Genomic DNA, 19,398 nt, shown 5'->3' on the forward strand with positions numbered 1-19,398 from the left:
GCATGTGTCAGTCATTTTCTGCCAGGGAATCAGAGTTTAATAAATTACAGGAACTGTGGGATTCAGGAGACCTGTTTGTGTGCAGCTTGATAAGTCCAGTCCAGCCTAGTTCACCCCATCTTGTTTGACTTCTCCTTGAAAGTACTGAAGTCCCTATGGGATTCTCCACATAGACTCTAAATATGAATATGTTTGAAACCATGCATTTCTGTATCGTTCAGTCAACTAATCACTTTTTGTGAAAACACATTTTATATACTTGTATACTCTAATTAGGACTTTAACGTATGTAGGGTTTCATGCCAAAGATTAATGTCTTGTGAAATGTAATGTCTGTTTTGTCTTTTGTATTCTTGTAATTTGTTGGCTGTGTGGGAGTGGGTCTCCCGTGTCCTTGGCAGCACGACTTACATGTTCAATCGGGAGACCACAGGAGTGTGTGTGTGTGTGTGTGTGTGTGTGTGTGTGTGTGTGTCTCGTCCTTGCTGCTTTGACTGATGGAAGTAAAGCTGTTACAGATGCATGTGTGAGTCCGTGTGTGTGTATGCACATGCACAATCTCCTCTTTTTGATGTTTGAATGGCTTCTTTGGAATAAGCCACCACCCTCCACCCCCACCCCCACCCCCACCCCACACGCACCCTCCACACTCACTGAAAGATACATGTGAAACCTCCCGCAGTTTAACCAAAGTTTTCTTTTGTTTTTAAAAGGGATTGATTTTGGGGAAAAAAGGGGTTCTATGGTGACATCACCTCACTTGCTCTTTTTCCAGTGTTCTGTTTTTTTTTTTTAACTCAAAGGTATTTTATTTTTATAAACCATTTTATGGTGATATTATTGTAATAAACAACATTGAAAATGATCCACCTTCTTTGTGTTGTGAGCTTCTATTAAAAAAAGACTTCTTAACCTATTTACTGTCACACAATGCAGTCAGTAGACACAGCCTGTGCCTGCCTTGTGCATGCCCGTTCATGCGACTGTTGACAGTGTGTGTGTTAATTTTCTGGTGATTTTTTTTTTTGTGAATCCAAAGGCCTGGTTTGAGTACTCAAATCTTATTTTCTAAGTGTGTAATCCTACATTTGAATTGGAAATGAGATCGTATTCAGATTCAAATGTGCAAATTTTATTGTTTGAAGCGCACCACCATGCATTCTCTATGGATGGTTAAAAAAGGAACGGAAAAGCACTGGCCCATAAGTGTGTGTGCACGCGTGTGTGTGTATGTGAGAGAGAGAGAGTTTGCACGGGAGTTATTTACTCAACTCTGTGTGTGTGTTATTGTTTCTAACCCCTATGTTCTCAGGTTACCTGAGAGTTCTGCTGTGTCTGGGCGTGTCCAGGAGCTGATCTCTAACCCTGGCAGTATATTCACTGCTTCACACGCTCTCATTAACATACATGCTTCAACCCACTGATGCACACACAAAGACGCAGCACACGCAGTGAACAATACCCAAGGCTTTCATTGGTTTTGGACATCCACACACTGATAGGATTTATGCCGCAGTAAGAAATGTTTTAAAAGGATTTTTACCTTTTGTTTATTGCTTTCCACCCACCTGCCCAGTTACAAATGTCTTTTGATTTACAGTGAATCTTTTTTGGAACAAAAAAAAACAAAGCGCTTACCATCTCTGTTTGTGTGGATTATCCATTGTGGTGTGAAAAGGGGGAAATCCAGCACTACAGAAGACACTTGTTCAGCACCATCGGGCAGGTGTGCATGTTGGAAGGTAAGAACTTCAAAGTGGGCGCTGGTTTGCACTGTGAACTGTTACACCTTTATCTGTACCCCCAAGGGCAGGTAGTGTGTAACAGGACACTGGGGGGGTTCAGGAATCCTGCTCCTGAGTCAGTCTGTTTCCCAGTCCAGGGCTCCTCAGGGATTTTGGTGCTCATTGGAAATGTCCTCTCCCATCTCTAATGAGCTGAGTAAACCATAATACCCGAGTCAGCCATCCGACATCCCAGCTCCAACTTTCACAAGACCAGCTGAGGAGCGAGCGGACCAGTGGTGACCATGGCCTCCAGCTTCTCGCCGGAGCAGGTGGCGTGCGTCTGCGAGGTGCTCCTCCAGGGCGGCAGCGTGGAGCGGCTGGCCTCCTTCCTGCGCTCCCTGCCCTCCTGGTCGGGCCTGCATGGGCAGGAGAGCGTGCTGAAAGCCCAGGCGGCGGTGGCGTTCCACCAGGGCCGCTTCCCCGAGCTCTACGCCCTGCTGGAGGGCTTCCCCTTCTCGGCCCGCAGCCACCCGCTCCTGCAGCAGCTCTGGCTGCGCGCCCACTACCTGGAGGCCGAGCGTCAGCGGGGGCGCCCCCTGGGGGCTGTAGGCAAATACCGCGTCCGCCGCAAGTTCCCCCTGCCCCGCACCATCTGGGACGGAGAGGAGACCAGCTACTGCTTCAAGGTAAGGGGCCATCAAAGGCAACTCTGTTGTTTTAAGTTATGTATAAATATACTGTACTGGAACCACTGTTATGATGGATTCTCTTGATGCATCATGACACAACTTGATGAAGAGACTATGTGGTTCAGACCAACTCTATAAAGTACCAGTCAAAAGTCTGGACACACTTGATTAAGATAATGGGAAACATGCATTCAAAGACATTTTGGTGTAACGACTTATGCTTAAATGCCTGAAATTTGTTTCTTAGACAAACGTAAATGGTGAAGTTGAAGAGGTTAACCCTCCTAGTTAAATAAAGGCTCACTTAGCTATTGTGACCCAGGAAATGGCAGACACAAGTATTCCAGGATCAATACAGTACAGACAGTATTGCACTACAATGAACAGATAGTTTCATAATCACGCCAAGCAGTAAACTATGCTTTTCACCACACCAATGAATTTCATTGTTCCCGATGGGTTCCCCTTGTGAAGTGTGCAAAATTGAGTGTTGTTTCTGCGTGCGTCTCTTCGCCTCTCTCTAGGAGAAGTCTCGCAGTGTACTGAGGGAGTGGTACTGCCACAAGCCCTACCCGTCCCCACGGGAGAAACGGGAGCTGGCAGCAGCCACGGGCCTCACTGCCACCCAGGTGAGCAACTGGTTCAAGAACCGGCGGCAGAGGGACCGGGCCTCACAGTGTCAGGACAGGTGAGGGGTGGAAGGGTCGTGGCATCCCTCCGCACACCTTTACACTGTTGTCTTTTTCTGTCGTCGTGCCCCCCCCCCCGAGTTTGGGAATCTCCCAGAGGTTATTTGACATGCATTGTTTGTCACTGCATCATGTCCCCTGTCCTCTTTTGCCTCCTCTTCTCTTGTCCTCCATCTCATTTGTTTTTGTTCTTGTTCTTTTTGCACCTCCATCAGAAGCTGCCTTCTTTCTTATTTTCCTCTCTACTTCCGTCTTTTCCTTTTTTGGTTCCTTGGCTCCACGCCAGTCTCCTCTTCAGCGCTAGTCTAATACTGCCCTCTGCTGGGCGAACAACAGATCTGAATCAGTCTGCCCTTAAACACGCCTCTCTCCCCTCTTTCTAAGCCAAATAACTTGAGACTTTGCAAATTTCCTTGTTCATAACAAGCCAGTGTACAGTGTTGCAACATTGCATGTTAGTCCTTTTATCTATTTGTTTAGCATGTGTCCAGAACAACTTGCAGAGCCCGCATTTACACATCATCCAGAGTTCTCCATTGCCATAATTTCCTCTTTCATATTTAAACATCCATGTTCAGAACATTCACAGGAGCAGCTTAGTATGATGTCATAAGAGGCGCGTCCATCAAAATCCTCTCTCTCTCAGGGAAGCGGAGGGTGCAGGGGTCGCCCAGTTTTTCTACTCAAGCAGGACACCAGGCCGAACGTTCCCTCGCTCTGATGATGACCTTTCACCCCCAGGGAGCCCCAGCATCCTTTATCCCTGCCCACATCCCTCTTCCCATCTGTCCTCCATGGTTCTCCAAGGAGGGGGCCAGTTCTGAGGCCAGGTGGACACCCACAGAACCAGGTTACATGTATATGTACAGATACAACTGCTTGTGGGAATGTGTTTGCTTATAACTGCCCTGTTGGCTTTTGATTGGACCAGGTCCACAGCAAAACAGACCCATACATATTTTCTATTCATGTTTTCTATACTTTTAGAATGACCACATGTGGTTTTAGCATATTTGTTTGGTTTTCTGTGTTATTTGCTATCTGATGTTTTCCAGTGTCATTGTGTTCATATTCCATTTCTAATTCTAGAAATCTTTTTGGGAGAGAAAAAACTGCATGTTTAACCAACAATAAATGTGCAGTCAATGCAGAATTTAAGGGTCTCTGTTTTGTGGTCTCACTCGTCTTTTTGGCAAACATTTTTGCCTGTCCACAAATTTGAAATTAACTGTCTCTGGAAAGTATGCATACTTTAATGGTGAAGAGCAAACAAGAATAAAGTAAGTAAAGACTAAGTAACGAAAGTAAAATACAGAGACATGTTGATTTGTCAGTTTGGTTTATTAAAAAAAAGCTGCAGCAGCATTCGGTTGATAAGTTTGCTCTCTTCTGCAAAGTGGCATTATGAAGCCGCGGCTGCTTTGGGGGCCTGCCTACCTAAGGCGCTAAGCAAAACAAATCCCAGCAAAGCTGCTAGTGCAAGCACAGAACAAAGATCTATTCGTTTTTTATTTGTGCATAGTCCTTTTGTAAAAAGTGAGGTGGGAGTTCAACCTGTGAAGCCTACGGTCCATTACAACTCCCATCAACAGGCATTCATTTCAATGGAGTTTTCACCGATGGTGAAGAACTCCGTCCAAAGTCACCTGGGGAAAGTGTGTGATTGGACATACCAGACATTTATAAAAACTGCCTTGAAAGTCCCCCTAAACTGATAAGAACCTGGTATGTCCATTTGAATATTTTCCCTGAGGTAAGTTTTGAAGAAATTGACTTTTTCAAATGAACAACACATCAAACTCATACTCCAATCAGACACATATGTTAAATTATTCAGGCAACAGTCTAAGGCTCCTTTCAAGACATCTACAAGTGCAATGAACAAGGGTGACATTCTTGTAGCTAACGCCATCTCACAACATGAGCTACGCATCTACAATACTTCTGTGGGCAGTGCTAGAAGTTGAATTTGTCAATCTGGCCTGTATCATGGTTGAATATAGGTCTGACGGTGCCTTCAAAACACACGGCTCCACTTCTAATTCTACACCCAGCTAAAGCATATCGCCCATAGCTGAACTAAGCTGCACTCTGAATTCTGACTCGGTGAGTCGACTTGGTTACATTCACCCTTTGGAGACAGAGAACACGTCATTGTGACATCACCACATGTTTTGGAATGACTGCAATTAGAGCTGACTCCACGTTTCCACTAGTGGTGGGAGTAAGCAGGTAGTACACGTTTTCATTAGTAATATTATTACCTTTTTTAGTTTCAAAGATTATGTTAAAAGTAGACGGCTTCACATTTTTCTTTGAAAGCTTCAAGTTAACAGCCATTCCTGAGGCCCACGTAGAGGACAATGCACTCCATAACATGCTGCTAAAGCTCTGGGCTCAGCTGAATTATGGCATTATAACATAAAACATTTTTTTTTAAATCACCGACTAATGATCATGATTATCAGGTACAAAAAGTATAAGAGTCCAGACATTCTTTCCATTTTTCAAAATGATTTTTCCCACTCCAGTGGAAAGTAAAATCACTGAAGTGCTGCTGGACCCCTTCAGTTAATGGTCAACTGCAATTTTGCTGTGACTTCTTCCACACCTCCAAGACAGTAACAACCAAACTGGCCTGGTCGAAATGCTGATGCCTATAAAATGTCTGTCTTTGACATGTATGTACAACAGTTAGTTTCTTGAGTGTTTCTGTGCAGTCCACTGAAGAGAGATGTATCACAGAAACTGGTGATGGCTCAAAGTCAGTTTTTGTTCATTTTCCAATACATAGAGGGATGGTCCTCAGTTTCTAACAAACCAAGGTGTGTCTCTTTTGAGCTGCCAGTGTCAACAGTAATGTGTACGACAAGAAACTCGTTCTGAGGGGAAATCTGGGCTGATCTGGCAACCTGACAGGGGTGCCTTGTCTAGTCTCGGTGTCCTCTCTCTCTCTTCATAATGAGTGGCTGTCACGCCACATGAGACGGGCCCCTCCCTTGCTGACTTCACCCTGGGGACGGGAGAATCCGACAGCACAAGGTCCGGATGGCTCAGGTGACAGCTGGGTGGGCGTTGGGGAAGAAGCATTGGCGGGAGGTTGCGTGCGGGCTGGGGACTCAGTGGGTGTATGGTGAATGCACGGGGTAGAAGGGGGCCCCTCCCTGTCTGAGGAAGTCCCGTCAGGGGATGTAGGAGAGATCCGGTGAATGACAGGGATGTGGCTAGTTTGGGCTGAGGTGGGGGTTCTTCAGAGCCCCAGGTACTCGGCCAGGAAGACGGCCAGGATCTTGGTGAGGTTCTCCACAGTGGGCGGGTGCATCCTGTCCTCTGTGTCCTCCAGAGTGTGCCAGAAGGGCGGGAATGGCGTTGCGATGACGTGGAGCACTGGGACTCCTGCAAGAAACGAGAGAAAGGACAGGAAACCATACAACATATAAAACTGCTATTAAAATGATATGTGCCACCACACTGGACCCTTACTCTCAGTGTAGTGTCTGAGCGGTCCTTTGTCAGTGTGTTTCCCTCTTAGTGCATGTCTGTGTTGGTGTGTCTCAGTTTCGGTCGTTCCTGTATCAGTATGTGCCAACTCAGTCTGTTGTCACTGTCAGTATTTCCCAGTGTGTCTCAGTATCAGTATCATTAACTTACACAAAGGCTGTTGACAGACACACACACACACACACACACACACACACCAGCAATAACAGCTAGTGTTGCTTTCGTTGTCAGCACTGCAGCTGCTGAGAAGGAAAGCAGTTTCAGCCTACAAACTGAATAGCTGACATTATCTACATTACTATTACTACGGGGAGCAAAAACAATGATTCCAGTTCATGAATCGGGCTGTGTATAATTGTTACAGTTATAATGTTGGCGAAGAACCTAGTGCGCATACCTGTTACAGAGCACATTCACATTTTCTGCAGCATTTAACTCCAAGAAGCCTTTGAATTTTGCTTCAGTGTCCCTCAATTGAAGAATGCATGTAGTGGTGTGTGTCTGTCGGTGTGTCTCTGAGTCAGTGTGTGTTAGTGTCTCAGCAACAGTGTCTTTGCCACCAAGAGTGCTGGCGTGGGGTGTTCCGTGTCAGCGGTCCCTCACCCTTCTGCAGGAAGGGAATGTGGTCGTCCTGCACAGGGCCGAGGTACAGGTCCTTCCTGAAGTAGCTCTGCTCATTGGGGTGAGACGAGAGCAGACCCAGCCTGTGCAGTCTCTTCTCTGGGGAAAAGGGAGAGAAAAGAGGAACAGAGGAACATATAGGAACAAGTACTGGAACACCGGAAAGAATCAGAAACGACAGGTCCCTGGTGCATCAGCTCCATTACAGGGCATTCTTCCATCTCCTGCCACAGCAACTGAGCAGGAGGCACTGCCATGAGTCAAAGTCAAACTTCCAGCTCTCTATCCTCTCCTCAACTTCTTTTTCATCTGTCATCACTTTGCCTCCACTGTTCTCTCTCTAACTCAAAAGAGGACCCTCACTGTATACATTAGTGGTGTAACAACTGACTTGAGAACTTTCTTTATCAAATTTGACTGGGTTTATTCGTTAGAGGTTTGCACTCTGGAGAACAATGCTGAGGCTGCAACACTCATAAGAATGTTCTCTGCTGCAGCTGAATAACTTTCAGCCCTTTGATATGTCTATAATATTGTCAAAACTATTGCTATAACAATATTCTGTTTTTCTGCCAAAGACAGTACCTACCTACTTTGGTTCTCTCCCTGAATTGATATCCAGAACTTATGGAATGTGATTTAGAATAAACTCGAACTCCTTTAAAAAGTAGACCTAATTTCTCCTTTCATTTGATTTGTCCATAGTAATGTTCACGGGGATGAGTGAAGAGCCAATTACTGCAGGTCTGTCTGTTTGCAGAAAGGGGTCTTACCGGCAGCGATGAGGCGGTCGAACCAGCGGGCGGTGTTATCGAAGTGATTGACGAACAGTGGGTCAGCGGCGCCGATCAAGTCCAACAGAACAAAGAGGTCCTGCGAAATCGAGCAAGTAAGCAAGGGAGCAAGGGAACAGCTGGTGAATCAGACACACACACACACACACACACGTAGGGACTCACCACGGCCTGCAAGAGGGTGCTGTGAGGGGACCCTGGAGGATGGGGAGTGCTGGACATACGTTCAGCCAGATGACGAGAGCCGTACAGCGAATCCGTGGCCGTCCACTCCTCAAAGGCCTCCTCACCATCAAAGAAGACCAGCTGGAGAGTCACTGAGGACTTCTACAGAGAGAGAGACAGAGAGACAGACAGAGAGAAAGAGGCCGAGGTCAGTTTCTATTGGTTTCAGCACTACAATGATTTATTACCCAGAAGGCAGCGAAGTAATAACTCAGCCCAATAAAAACTGAATGCCTGAGAGTAAGTATCTATAGATCAACATCTTTGGGGGAAAAAAGCCAAACAGAGCAGTTTGCACACATTACGGACGGCAGCTCAAGGCTGCTGAGGTTTGCACTTTCTCCAGCAAATCCCCGCTGTAGACACAAAAACGCATTCAGTCAGCATCTTAATCCCCCCTTTCTGCCTCATCACTCTCTTTCATCCCTTTCTGCTTCTCCCTTCATCCTACCTCCTCCTCTCTTGTCTGTCCATCACTCTCCTCTCTCTTTCTGTCAATATCTAAAGCCTCGACATTACTGAGTCGCACACAACTACTTCTCACCCAAAACTGTGCAAAAAAACTGAACACTTTTATTTATTTTCTCAGTGGACAGTACTAAAGGCAGCCTGCAGGGGCGGCATATTATACTTCAATAGAAAGGTGATGACCAGCATGTGTCTAGTACCAGTTACAATTGCAGAAATCTGCTCAAGTCTTATGAATTATGGTGGAGGAACATTATCTCAAAACTATAACTAAAATATATACTTTTTTACTTCTGCACCCCTTTAATGCTTCCAAAAAACTGCACACACCAAACCCTATGGAAGAAACCATGTGAACCTCATAACTGTAAACCTACACCATGGGATGACACCCTAATACAATGAAATGTAATATGGCACAATACAATGCAACAGGGAATGTATCTTTGGATGCTGGAATAAATGGTGAACCTTTGGTCCCCTTGTAAAACTAGCTAGCTTACCTGTCTGAAGAGTTTTATGACAAAACTGTATTTGAGCAAACTTTGTCTCATTCACTGGTGTTGTAAGGAAAAGGTTTCTCTCACACTGTTGCTCAGGTGTCTCCCACCTACCTGCTGTGAGAGGGCTTTCAGCTGGACATCCAAGGCGGTGACCAGCTCCAGGATCATAGCGCAAGGGACGGCCGAGTCACTGGCACCCAGAAATACCTGCGCTGGGGACCCGGCGGGTGCCGGGATGGCCTTAGAGTCATAGTGGCAGGCCAGGAGAAGCCTGCGGGGGGCCAGGGGGTCCAGGACGGCCAGGACGTTGGAGAAAGTGACGAGCCCGCGCGGGGTGGGGGAGAGGAACGAGTCAATCTCCACCGACCACTCGGCCGACAGGGACCCCAGCTGAGAGGAGATGTGCTGTTGGAGGGGGATCGGAGAGGGGACAGAGAAGTAGGGAGAGAGAGGGGGAGAGAAAGAGATGGACAAAAAGAGTGGGAGGAAAGAGAGAATGACAGCGTAAGCAACAGAGTACTGCAGTGTGGAGTAGCGCTTGGAATACTGAATTCTAGAGCTGGGAGATGTGTGGAACACTGCTGTTCTGCTTCAGCTGAATTGCAGGTGCCTAAATTGTTTGTGAATTTATTAATACTTGATTTTACACTAACACACAAGGTGTCAATAAGGATGGCTCTGGATGAGGAACAAATGATGAGGTATGAAGGATAGGTAAGGTTTTGGATGAAGGTGTCTGCTATGTACGCATATAAAATAAAATAAACATAATAATAATCATCATTTCACCTTATGAGAGTAGATAAACCAAGGTGAACAGATGTTAATTGAACTGGAGTTAAAAGAGAGAACTACAGCTTGACCACATTAAACCTCACTAGGCTGCAGCAAAGACCCTTGAGAGACCTCACCTGGCGCACCATCTGGCTGCCCTGGGTGTCTGGAAGCCTCTCGATAAGGATGGGCCGCAGGTGAGTTTCCCACAGCCGCACCCGATCCACCTGGGAGGCCAGCCGCCGCACCTGTGTTGAGGACAACTTACTGGGCCTGTGTGATAACTGGGGAGTGGGGGGGGGGGTAGAGGAGAGGGTGCAGGAGAGAGGGAGAGAGGGGGAGGTGTGAGAGAAGAGCCGGAGAGTGAAGGAGAGACATACAGCACCAAAGAGGGGAGACAGTGTGACGTCAGGAGAAAGCAAGGCGGGTTGCCGGAGGGAGTGAAAAGAAGAATGGGGAGAGGGGGAGAAGAGCAGGCAGGAGGACAGAATACAGACAGAGTGGAGAGCAAGAGTAAAAAGAAAAAAGGAAAAAATAAAGGGAGCAAAGCAAACAACAGGAGCAAAGGCAGAGGTGGAGGGGAAAGGAGGAAAGAGTGGCGGGGGGACAAAAATGGAGGTGAAAGGGCAGAGCGGGAAGGCAAGACAGACAAGACAGGACGGACAGAGAAGGATGAGGAGAGGGTGGGGTGGGAAGAAGAGGAGACGACAGCCAGGACAGGATTACCGGGCAACATAATCACAGCACTTTTATTACACCCAAAACAAAGTGGTGTGCAACAGCAATTACTGTCACATTCACTCAGTGCCAGATCCACACTGCAGCCCAACGTGTTTTGTTACTCATCTGTGGGAACAGCCCTCACACACCTGAGCTTCTGACAAAGGAACTGACACAACATCAGACATGACCACCTATGGATTAATAGCCTCCAACAATAGGAACCCAGGGGCGATATTAAAGTGTAACCTAAGCGCTACACACAGACAGAACTGGGTGTGCATGCTTGCGTGTGCGAGTGACACATGGGTAACTTCGTTCCATGCCAAATTCACTACTGGTTTCCACAAACACTATAAAAGTGGAATTCTCAAAGAATGTCTTAAACAGGGCAGGTCTTAAAATGTGATATTACAGTAGTAATAATTAATTACCATTGCTAAAGTGGTGCCCCCTAAAGTTTATCCATAGCATGTGCTTGTAAGTAACACATGTTTACAGAACAAAATCTTTTGGGTACGATCTGCGATTACAGCAAATAAAGTTCTATTTAGATACGCGATTCCCGATTGCAAATCGCGATTCACGCGATTATTAAAAAGTTTATATACACTTGGCAAACTTAAATACATGGATAATACCTCATAATTCTGTCCATGAAGAAAAGACACTACTAATAAAAAGGCATTAACTCAAATAACTAGCCACATACCTTATCATTAGGCATGTCTGCAACGTGAATTCGCGTGTTGCTTCTTGCGTCGTTCGACATGTAGATCCCAAGCAGTATGGCCACGGTGAGGACCCCGCACAGGCAACATAGCAGCACCCGGGGCCGAGGCATCCGAACCTGGTCACAACCGGCAAGGGTACTGCCGTTGCTGGCAGGAGCAGTCTTGTACCTCCGGCTACTTTTCGACATTATAACCTATCTGGGTAATCTAGCTAGCTATACTGTGGCCAGCGAAGAACGAGGATGAGATTCGATGAGTGTGCACTCCGATACACACAATGGTCCACTGACAGCTTGTTAGTTCGTACATAAGCTGGCTAGCTATCTTTGTTCTACGTGTGCATATAACACGTCATTACAGAAACTGGCTAACTGCAATTGCCCGAGTTGCAGTTGCAGGTCTTATCCGCATAACGTGTAAGCAAACAATCACATTTGATAGAGAACGTTTAATATTCAGGATTTTGTTGTAGTTTACAAGCTACCTTAGTATGTAGTTGTTTTGTTGCGTGCTGTACATTTTGGTAGATATCGCAGCACCTTGCACATAATCCCTTGACATTTATAACATGTAACTACCGATGTGGAACTTTTTTCCTGCCCAAATCCAACTCTTTCTAGGCGACTAATTCATTCCACTCGTAATGCTTTGTAACCACTTTATCTTACATTACATTTCCACCCCAAGCAACTAGCTAGCCAGATGGGCTTGGCTCGATCTATGTGGAAAACGTTATCCACAAATATTCTCTTGCAGCCTTACTAGCTAATAGAACACTGGCTAAATACCCCTTCTGTCAGTTTACTGCACTACATTCAGAACCCCCCTGCTACTTTACATTGGGCAGTTAAAATATTATTGGCCTGTAAAACTGTCAGTAAATTCGGCTGCTCAGATCGGCAGTTCAGAAGAGGTGCATGTGGTTTTGCTACATATGTGCTCAAACTCCCACGACGTTCCACTTGGCTTTACACAGCAACATTAGGCTGTAGCTAGATGTACACAAGACGGACTGTCGTTTACTTTACGTACTTACCAAGCTAGCCAGTTATCCAACCATAGTTATCATTATGAATGTATACCTCAACAATGTAACTGCATTCTAATGTCCAGATGTTCTAGTATTAAAAAAAGTTATGCTAAAGTCATAACCATGCGAACAGGACAGCTAAGGCTACATGGCAAATGTCTTGTTAGCTTCGTAGCTAGCTATAGTAGCTTGTTAATTTATTCTGTCAAGGTTAATCGCCCTGAAATATTAGATATTTAGCTAAAGTTAGAACCACTTAATATCCCGTCAGTAGCCGTGTCCATTTCCATTTACGCGCACATGGTGGAAAAAGTAACCGTAACATTTCTGAAAACAACCATTGCACACAGACTCGCCTCCGCACTCAGCTGGCCCCTTAAGCACCTCGGTTCCGTAGTTGTTGGAGAATAAGCGGACAACTCTCACGGCATCACATGATATTGCGGAGAAAACCGAGTACCTGTGGTTCAAACCACCTTTGCAGCCAAACCAGAAGAGCGCCTCCTGTCAGTAATAAGATGACTGCTTATAAATTCAAAGCTAATATATATATAATATATGTTTACAATTACACAACAGTAGTTATCCACACAGCCAATATTTTATATATCGACTGTCTAGACAGTAAACGAGTAAATCATAATTCGTAATCTATCTTGAAATTATAGAGTTATACATAACGAATGACCGTAGATGTGTCCTAGGCATTTGTGGTGGTCTTTTGCTAAGGTAAATTCAAATGAGTTAAATGAGTCGCACTTGCCTTGGAGGACGCCATAAGGCATTCCTCGGTCAAGAACCCATTTGGCATAAGTGCAAAAATGACCCCAGCGCAGCCATATAGGCTTAGTATCAGCTCAGATAGAATTATGGAAACGATTCCAGTTTATATTAAATTTAGTTGCAGTTCGCTCTCCGCAAATTCGGGAAATCGAATACATTTCACCTGTTGTATGATGAGACGGAGATATAAGCAAAGAGAATACAGATGGAGAAAATAGATTCCTGATTCAAAGAGGAATTCAAGACCAACTGAATTCCACCTAGAGCGGTGGTGGTCAACTTGTACAACTCCATCAGGTTCATTAGTTTTTCATTAACACTTGCCTAGTCAGCACAGAACAAACGAATGCTAAGTGAACGCATGAGTCGTAAGTGCCATTTATTGACTGTACTTATGAAGCTACATCTGCGTGCACTACCAGCCAAAGAAATCATCAGTGAACCGGAAAGAGGTACGTGCCATTAGGATCGTCCCATGACTGATCTATGCCAGCTCTTCCACACAGGCTTTCAAGCAGATGCCCCCTGACTGCGTGGCTGACAGATGACAATGGCTACCCATTAAATTCATACCTATGCCTTTGTTTTCAAGATGTGTTAAACATCAGCTTTAAGAAAGGCTTGTTCTGTGATCAAATTACTGAAAATGCATTTAAAACATCCGGAGAGTTCAGGTCGTACATTTGAATACAGTTCTTACAAAAGGGGCGTATTCTCTGTCTTGTGTGTCGCACAACATTGCCATAAACCACAGATGCACAGCACATTTCCTAGGGGACAAACTATGGGGCTTGACATGAGGCATAACTGAAAGGAGAGCTGGCCGAGGACCAGGGTGCAGCATCCTGCCTGCCTAGAATGGAGGGACCTTTGGACTGTGGAGTATTGTTTATGTCATGTCTTACATATGTGTTTGAAAATGAGAGAAACTTGACATCAGTGAATGGTGTTGAATGATGTGTTATTTTAACCTCAGAAACCACCATGAAAGATTTTTCCTAGTTCTGTATAAATATTGTTCACAACATGTTTTGAATCAACTTTTGTAGGCCCTGTACATAGCACCAACTTAAAAGAAAAATCCTATGATTAAAAGAGTAAAACGCATGTAATGGTGAAGGTCTAAATAAATGTTATGCCTTGGACTACAGGTACTTTCCTTTTCCTCTCTGCCTTCTAGCTCTTTGAGAGGAGACTGCAGCCAATGCTTTGGCACTCTGAAGACTCCTGTTGGAGGGAGTGGCTTCCACCCCAGCTGTCCTACTAGGGGAGGGCTCTTCTTGCGAGTGGTGGTTCTGTGGGGGAAGAGGGCAGGATTGGATAGCCGACCCACTGCGTCAGCAATTCGCTTGAGACTGTTGCCGATGGACACATGCAGTGGATGTGCCCGGCTACGCATCCTCTGCAGTCTGGTATTCAGGGAATGAACGCTCTGCCTGAGTGTAGGTGGAGGAAAGGCTTGTTCTCCGCACACCTGGACGGATGCTGTTGTCCCTCTGCCCTCCTCTGTCTTGCTGGTCTTGGTGGACACAGAGCTGCCTGCTAGACGCTCTCGTGGTCCCCTCTCTTCTCTGCAGGTGCTCCCAAGTCACTAAAGGACAGTGAAGCCAGCGGTTTGGGGGATAGCTAAGGTCCAGCCTTTGAATCTGAGAAACACTTTTTTTCTGTTTTGTAAAATATCACCTTGGATGGTTAAAATACAACCATTTTTCTTAGGTTTAATTATTAACACACTATAGCAATATTTTAAACTACCATCATATGTTATATAAACCACAAGGATTACTTTTTTTAAATTAATAAAAATAAAATATGCACCTTCAAAGCCATTCTCTAGCCCCTAAAATCCTCCCCCACTCTTTCTGCGGATTGAAGAGGCCACTGTACCTTCCGCTGGCGAGAATAATTTGCTCGCGGAAAGACCCCCTCGGATGGAGGGTTGCTTTCTGCGATTTGCATCCATTTTTTTGCTTGCCCTTTCGCTGGCCGTAATTGAAACGCTGTCTGCATTGCAAAGCGGCTCTCAGAGGTCCAGACGAAGAGGCATTAACTATGGTAAAGATTTCTTCCAAAGCCCCTTTCACCACGTTTAGTTTAGGAGGCCTTCTGATTTTGTGCCAAAAATGATTTCATTTCTGGCTCGCACCTCCCGCAAAATGACCTCCGCCCCCTCTCTTGAAAATCTCTCTCGCAAACTGTACTTCCTCCATACTTGTGGAAAATGGCAACAAACCAAACCTCGTTGGCGCGAGGGATTTTAAAGGGTATGATGCAGGGAGATTTGACTGACCGTTTTATCATGCTTCTGCTGTACTTCCAGGTAATTTATTCAGTGGATTCTAACTGCTGTCAAGATCGCTTTAAATTTCGAAATGCGCATGAAATGACTTTGGGAACAACTCTTAAAATACGATCTTCGCGCCCTGAATGAGATTAGGGTTTATCTGTGACATCATATTTCCAATTTCTGTCTTCGATAGTCACATGATATCGTCAGAGGTGTCCGCTTAATGTCGCTTCTTTAGTTAAGAGGGGTCCTACTTCCGTTTTTTAAAAACGCATGACGATGCAGTAGGTCCTTAAAGGGGCAGGCATATTTTGTATAACGCCTGTTCGAGGCTCCTTTGCTCTTCCCTCCGCACAAAAATGAGTAATGGTTTTTTCCGTCTCATATTACTGACGTGTATCAATCAGATGACTTCACGTTGATTACTGTGAAGCAAGCCATACACCTAAAAACACTGCAGTCCTTCAGTTACCATCCTAGGAGGCCCTGGCTTTTAATTCTGCTTCATTTCAAAGCAGTGTTTACATAGACCCATTAATAGAGGTAGTGACACCATTTTTCTAAAGTGGGAGCTATACTGTTGTGATCAAATTGCAATGCTGTTTGACTATGGGGGTCCACAGGGCCACAGCACCTTACTCTTCACCACATGTACAGCTGCGGACTATAGCGTGAGGAGCACAAGCACAAGGAGTGTAGAGGAACTCTCTCTCCAACTTCTGCCAACTCCAACACCTGGAGTCTAAATCAACAGGTACTACAATAATGGTACTAACAGGTTATTAGACGTCATTGTGCTTTAGAGTGGTGGGAGTGACTTGCCTCAAATGCACCAAATGTGTACCACCCACGAGAGCAGCACGACAAGGCAGCCATTTTGTACATATATATTCTCTTCCTTAATGTATCACCTGCCAACTAATGGATATGTTTAGAGAGAGGAATCCTGTCTCTCCCTTTCTCTCTTTCACACACACACACACACACACACACACTTTTACCTGAATGTATTTCTCATGGCCACGCTGTGGAGTAAGGGCAGTCATATTTACACCATGCCTATGGGCCTACCTGTGTGTGGAGTAACAGGTTTATTTCTGCAGGCCCGACGGCCCTTAAGCACACAGCACGACTCATGTACAGGGAGTTCATCTGCACAGAACAAGAATGAACCAGGGAAGCAGGAATATCGAAAATCTGAATCCCTCACAATGAAGGGTGAAAGCCCATATGCAGCAAACATACACAAGAAACACACAATTATATGTACAATGATGAGGGGAGCTTAGACATACAGACACAGTGCATGCTGAGAAATTATTAGTTATAGAGGTGCATGGAAACCTCATGCTTGTACTTTCCTGTGAGAATATGAATATCAGTGTCAGCAATGAACTAATTCCAGAAGCCATTTATTCTATGCTAACAAACACAGAAACGGCACAAAACCCCATAAATAATTAACAGAAAAATCTGCCTGATTGCAGGTTGAGCAATGGCAGTAAAACCAACAGACATTGAAATAAGACATGGATCCCGCTTTTATGAAAGATTTTGTTTCATTTTTAATATATTTTTTCTTATAAAATAATGAAAACATAATTTACACTATTTAATATACACTCATTGATACAACATCCTTGGGGAGACACAGAAAGATGAACCAGCGGTTTTTGTCTGTAGCACCTTGCTGCATGCAAGAAGCGCCCAACAGAAAATAAAACATAAAAAAATTAGAATTATGAATAAAATCAAATTTGTACAAATATTTGATATCAAACAACTCAAACAGGGAAGCAGAGTGCCATCTTATTTCCACTAGTTTCCAGAATAGGTTTTTTTTTGTACAAGTGGCCAATGCGTTTCAAAAATAAATTATCAAAAATTACATGTTTAAAAAAAAATACATACAATTTGAACATTTTTTATTACCATTTATGAATCCTGCATCCGCATTGTAGAGAACATTAAAATTTACCATTATTTAGCTTAAATGACTAAAAAAAGAAATCAAATTCATAAAAATAAAAATCTTAAAAACAAATGGAAAAAAAAAAAAACTTAAGACAATGATGGTGCAGATAAAATTGTAAAACAATCACAATATCTGTTAGTGTTGATCCTAACTTTCTGTACTACACAGGTAAAGAAAAAAAAAAAAAGTTTGCTTTTTTACCTGGAACCAATTTCCAGTTGCACTGTTGCCACAGCGATTACAGTACTGAAATGACGCGTACAGTGACAGCATGTTCAGATGGCAAGAAATGTTCAGTGACAAGAAAACACCAGAGGACTATATGGAAAAATACAGAGAGAGACAGTGGGACCAGGAGAGGGCTCACAAATATCCATGTTTGCCTGTGTTAAAAAAAAACGTTACAAGTATGTGTCACAAACCAAAATTAGCCTGCAGCAATTCATTTATGATTGTCAGTGATACGTCAGCCATCACATGGATCCCTATGGTAGAAATCGGCAAGCAGCAAGACACGCCGCACTGTGATGAGAAAGATCTGTATGGCGACAACAGGGGCAGGGTCAACACCACTGACTACAATGGAACGTGACCATTTTTTAACCCTGTAGAAATCGCCTATTTGCGTTGAAGGTATGTAAGTGTGCGTCTGTAGTTTGGTAACAGAATCACACAAACTGGACTTCGGCATCTCCCACTTCCCAGTGTCCCTCTCTTCCAGTCATCAATAGGTCACAACTGTGCAGGTCTACATGTACACATTAATAATAAATAGAAATAAATAGCAGAGGTCTTATGAAGGGGTAGCCTGCAAGGGGTCCTGAGAAGGGGGTGGGGGTCCAGTTGGTTCAAACGGGGGGTGGGGGGGACTGGTTTGCAGGAATGTCTATCAGATGCCACGACATGCTAAAACTCAGCCGCTTTGTAATGAGAGGAAGGGGTCCACAAGGACCCCGTATAACATCCAGGGCCCCTCCGCACCACACGCGTTCACACTCAGCAAGCCAGTACATCTGAGTAGAGGAAGGGGGAGGGGTCAGTGCCTGCAGACTATAAACCTTTTCCTTGACTGACACCTCCAGCATCACAGACCCCGCCCCCTTCATCCATGTCCTGCCCCTCACTTCATAAACCTTACACATGGTTGAGAAAAATAGATTCTGTATAGGAATATAAACTAACTAGCTAGCCGTACAAATATAGTGTCTTTCTGTTTATTGAGCATAGAGATATAGTTCTGTGTGGGGGGGCACATTTCCCCCGCCCACCCTTGGGCAGTACCACACCCAGTTCATATAATGAAGCGGGATGCACCTCCATACAGCACAGTAAGCACAGTACATGTGGGGCCACCATAGACATTTTAGAACACTTAGAGGTTGTTCTGTGATGTGTACAGGGGGCCTTGTCACATCCTAAAAACACATAGAGTAGCCCCTTCCTAACCCACAGTATAATACACACATGAACACGCACACACATACACCCACACACTCTTAACAGTCTACCCATAGCTCATTCATATCTGGTTAAGTCTGGAGTCTGGACCATTCAATCACACACATACAAATCCACGGCACTTGTGATACAGAGACTCACTTCTCTCTCCATGTGTGTACAAAGAGCTCCTCCTGTTGGTGGAGGTGGATACTGCAGTATTGTAAATTTGTTGTGAGAGGGGACAGACTACACTACCACAGTGTTCGCGGCTTCGTCCCTGCCAGTGCGTTTATAGCTTGGTTCTTTCCTCACCTTCCCTTGACACAGGGCTCTGGTACTCCTGATCTGGGATCAGTGTCTGAGACGCGAGCTCTGATTGGGACCGTAGACATGTCTGAAAGCAGTGAGAGCCCTTTGGTGAGACCCAGACTTTCCCCC

At 44.9% G+C, this 19,398-nt stretch overlaps 2 protein-coding genes across 6 annotated transcripts; one reads left to right on the forward strand and one right to left on the reverse strand.

The window, feature by feature from the left end:
• Positions 1 to 1,408: 1,408 nt before the first annotated feature.
• Positions 1,409 to 4,203, forward strand: six9 (SIX homeobox 9). 4 transcript variants are annotated; one of them, XM_036536487.1, is made up of 5 exons: positions 1,409 to 1,515; positions 1,601 to 1,742; positions 1,878 to 2,413; positions 2,941 to 3,104; positions 3,752 to 4,203. In XM_036536487.1, exons 3-5 carry the CDS (start codon positions 2,030 to 2,032, stop codon positions 3,927 to 3,929), a joined length of 726 nt encoding a protein of 241 aa, XP_036392380.1. In that variant the 5' UTR covers positions 1,409 to 1,515; positions 1,601 to 1,742; positions 1,878 to 2,029; the 3' UTR covers positions 3,930 to 4,203. The 4 variants fall into 4 exon arrangements, with proteins under 4 accessions (XP_036392380.1, XP_036392381.1, XP_036392383.1 ...); XM_036536488.1 differs by having other exon boundaries at positions 1,883 to 2,413; XM_036536490.1 differs by lacking the exon at positions 3,752 to 4,203 and having other exon boundaries at positions 2,941 to 3,108.
• Positions 4,204 to 5,532: 1,329 nt separating this feature from the next.
• Positions 5,533 to 12,594, reverse strand: qpctla (glutaminyl-peptide cyclotransferase-like a). Of its 2 annotated transcripts, none has more exons than XM_036536486.1 (7): positions 11,424 to 12,594; positions 10,129 to 10,239; positions 9,329 to 9,622; positions 8,187 to 8,348; positions 8,001 to 8,100; positions 7,210 to 7,326; positions 5,533 to 6,501 (listed from the first exon to the last, which is right to left on the reverse strand). In XM_036536486.1, the coding sequence occupies exons 1-7, from the start codon at positions 11,631 to 11,633 to the stop codon at positions 6,356 to 6,358; spliced, it is 1,140 nt and encodes a 379-aa protein (XP_036392379.1). In that variant the 5' UTR covers positions 11,634 to 12,594; the 3' UTR covers positions 5,533 to 6,355. The 2 variants fall into 2 exon arrangements, with proteins under 2 accessions (XP_036392379.1, XP_036392378.1); XM_036536485.1 differs by having other exon boundaries at positions 10,129 to 10,275.
• Positions 12,595 to 19,398: the final 6,804 nt, after the last annotated feature.

Source organism: Megalops cyprinoides, chromosome 9 (genome assembly GCF_013368585.1).
Source record: "Megalops cyprinoides isolate fMegCyp1 chromosome 9, fMegCyp1.pri, whole genome shotgun sequence".
Lineage (NCBI taxonomy): Eukaryota > Metazoa > Chordata > Actinopteri > Elopiformes > Megalopidae > Megalops > Megalops cyprinoides.

Excerpts from the sequence above, each read along its gene's own strand:
- six9 (XM_036536487.1), top strand. The coding sequence starts at position 2,030 with ATGGCCTCCAGCTTCTCGCCGGAGCAGGTGGCGTGCGTCTGCGAGGTG. Across the intron at positions 2,414-2,940 it reads AGACCAGCTACTGCTTCAAG|GAGAAGTCTCGCAGTGTACT; the intron begins GTAAGGGGCCAT and ends GCCTCTCTCTAG. Across the intron at positions 3,105-3,751 it reads GCCTCACAGTGTCAGGACAG|GGAAGCGGAGGGTGCAGGGG; the intron begins GTGAGGGGTGGA and ends TCTCTCTCTCAG.
- qpctla (XM_036536485.1), bottom strand. The coding sequence starts at position 11,633 with ATGTCGAAAAGTAGCCGGAGGTACAAGACTGCTCCTGCCAGCAACGGC. Across the intron at positions 9,623-10,128 it reads GCAGCCAGATGGTGCGCCAG|CACATCTCCTCTCAGCTGGG; the intron begins GTGAGGTCTCTC and ends CCCCTCCAACAG. Across the intron at positions 6,502-7,209 it reads CATTCCCTTCCTGCAGAAGG|GAGTCCCAGTGCTCCACGTC; the intron begins GTGAGGGACCGC and ends CGTTTCTTGCAG.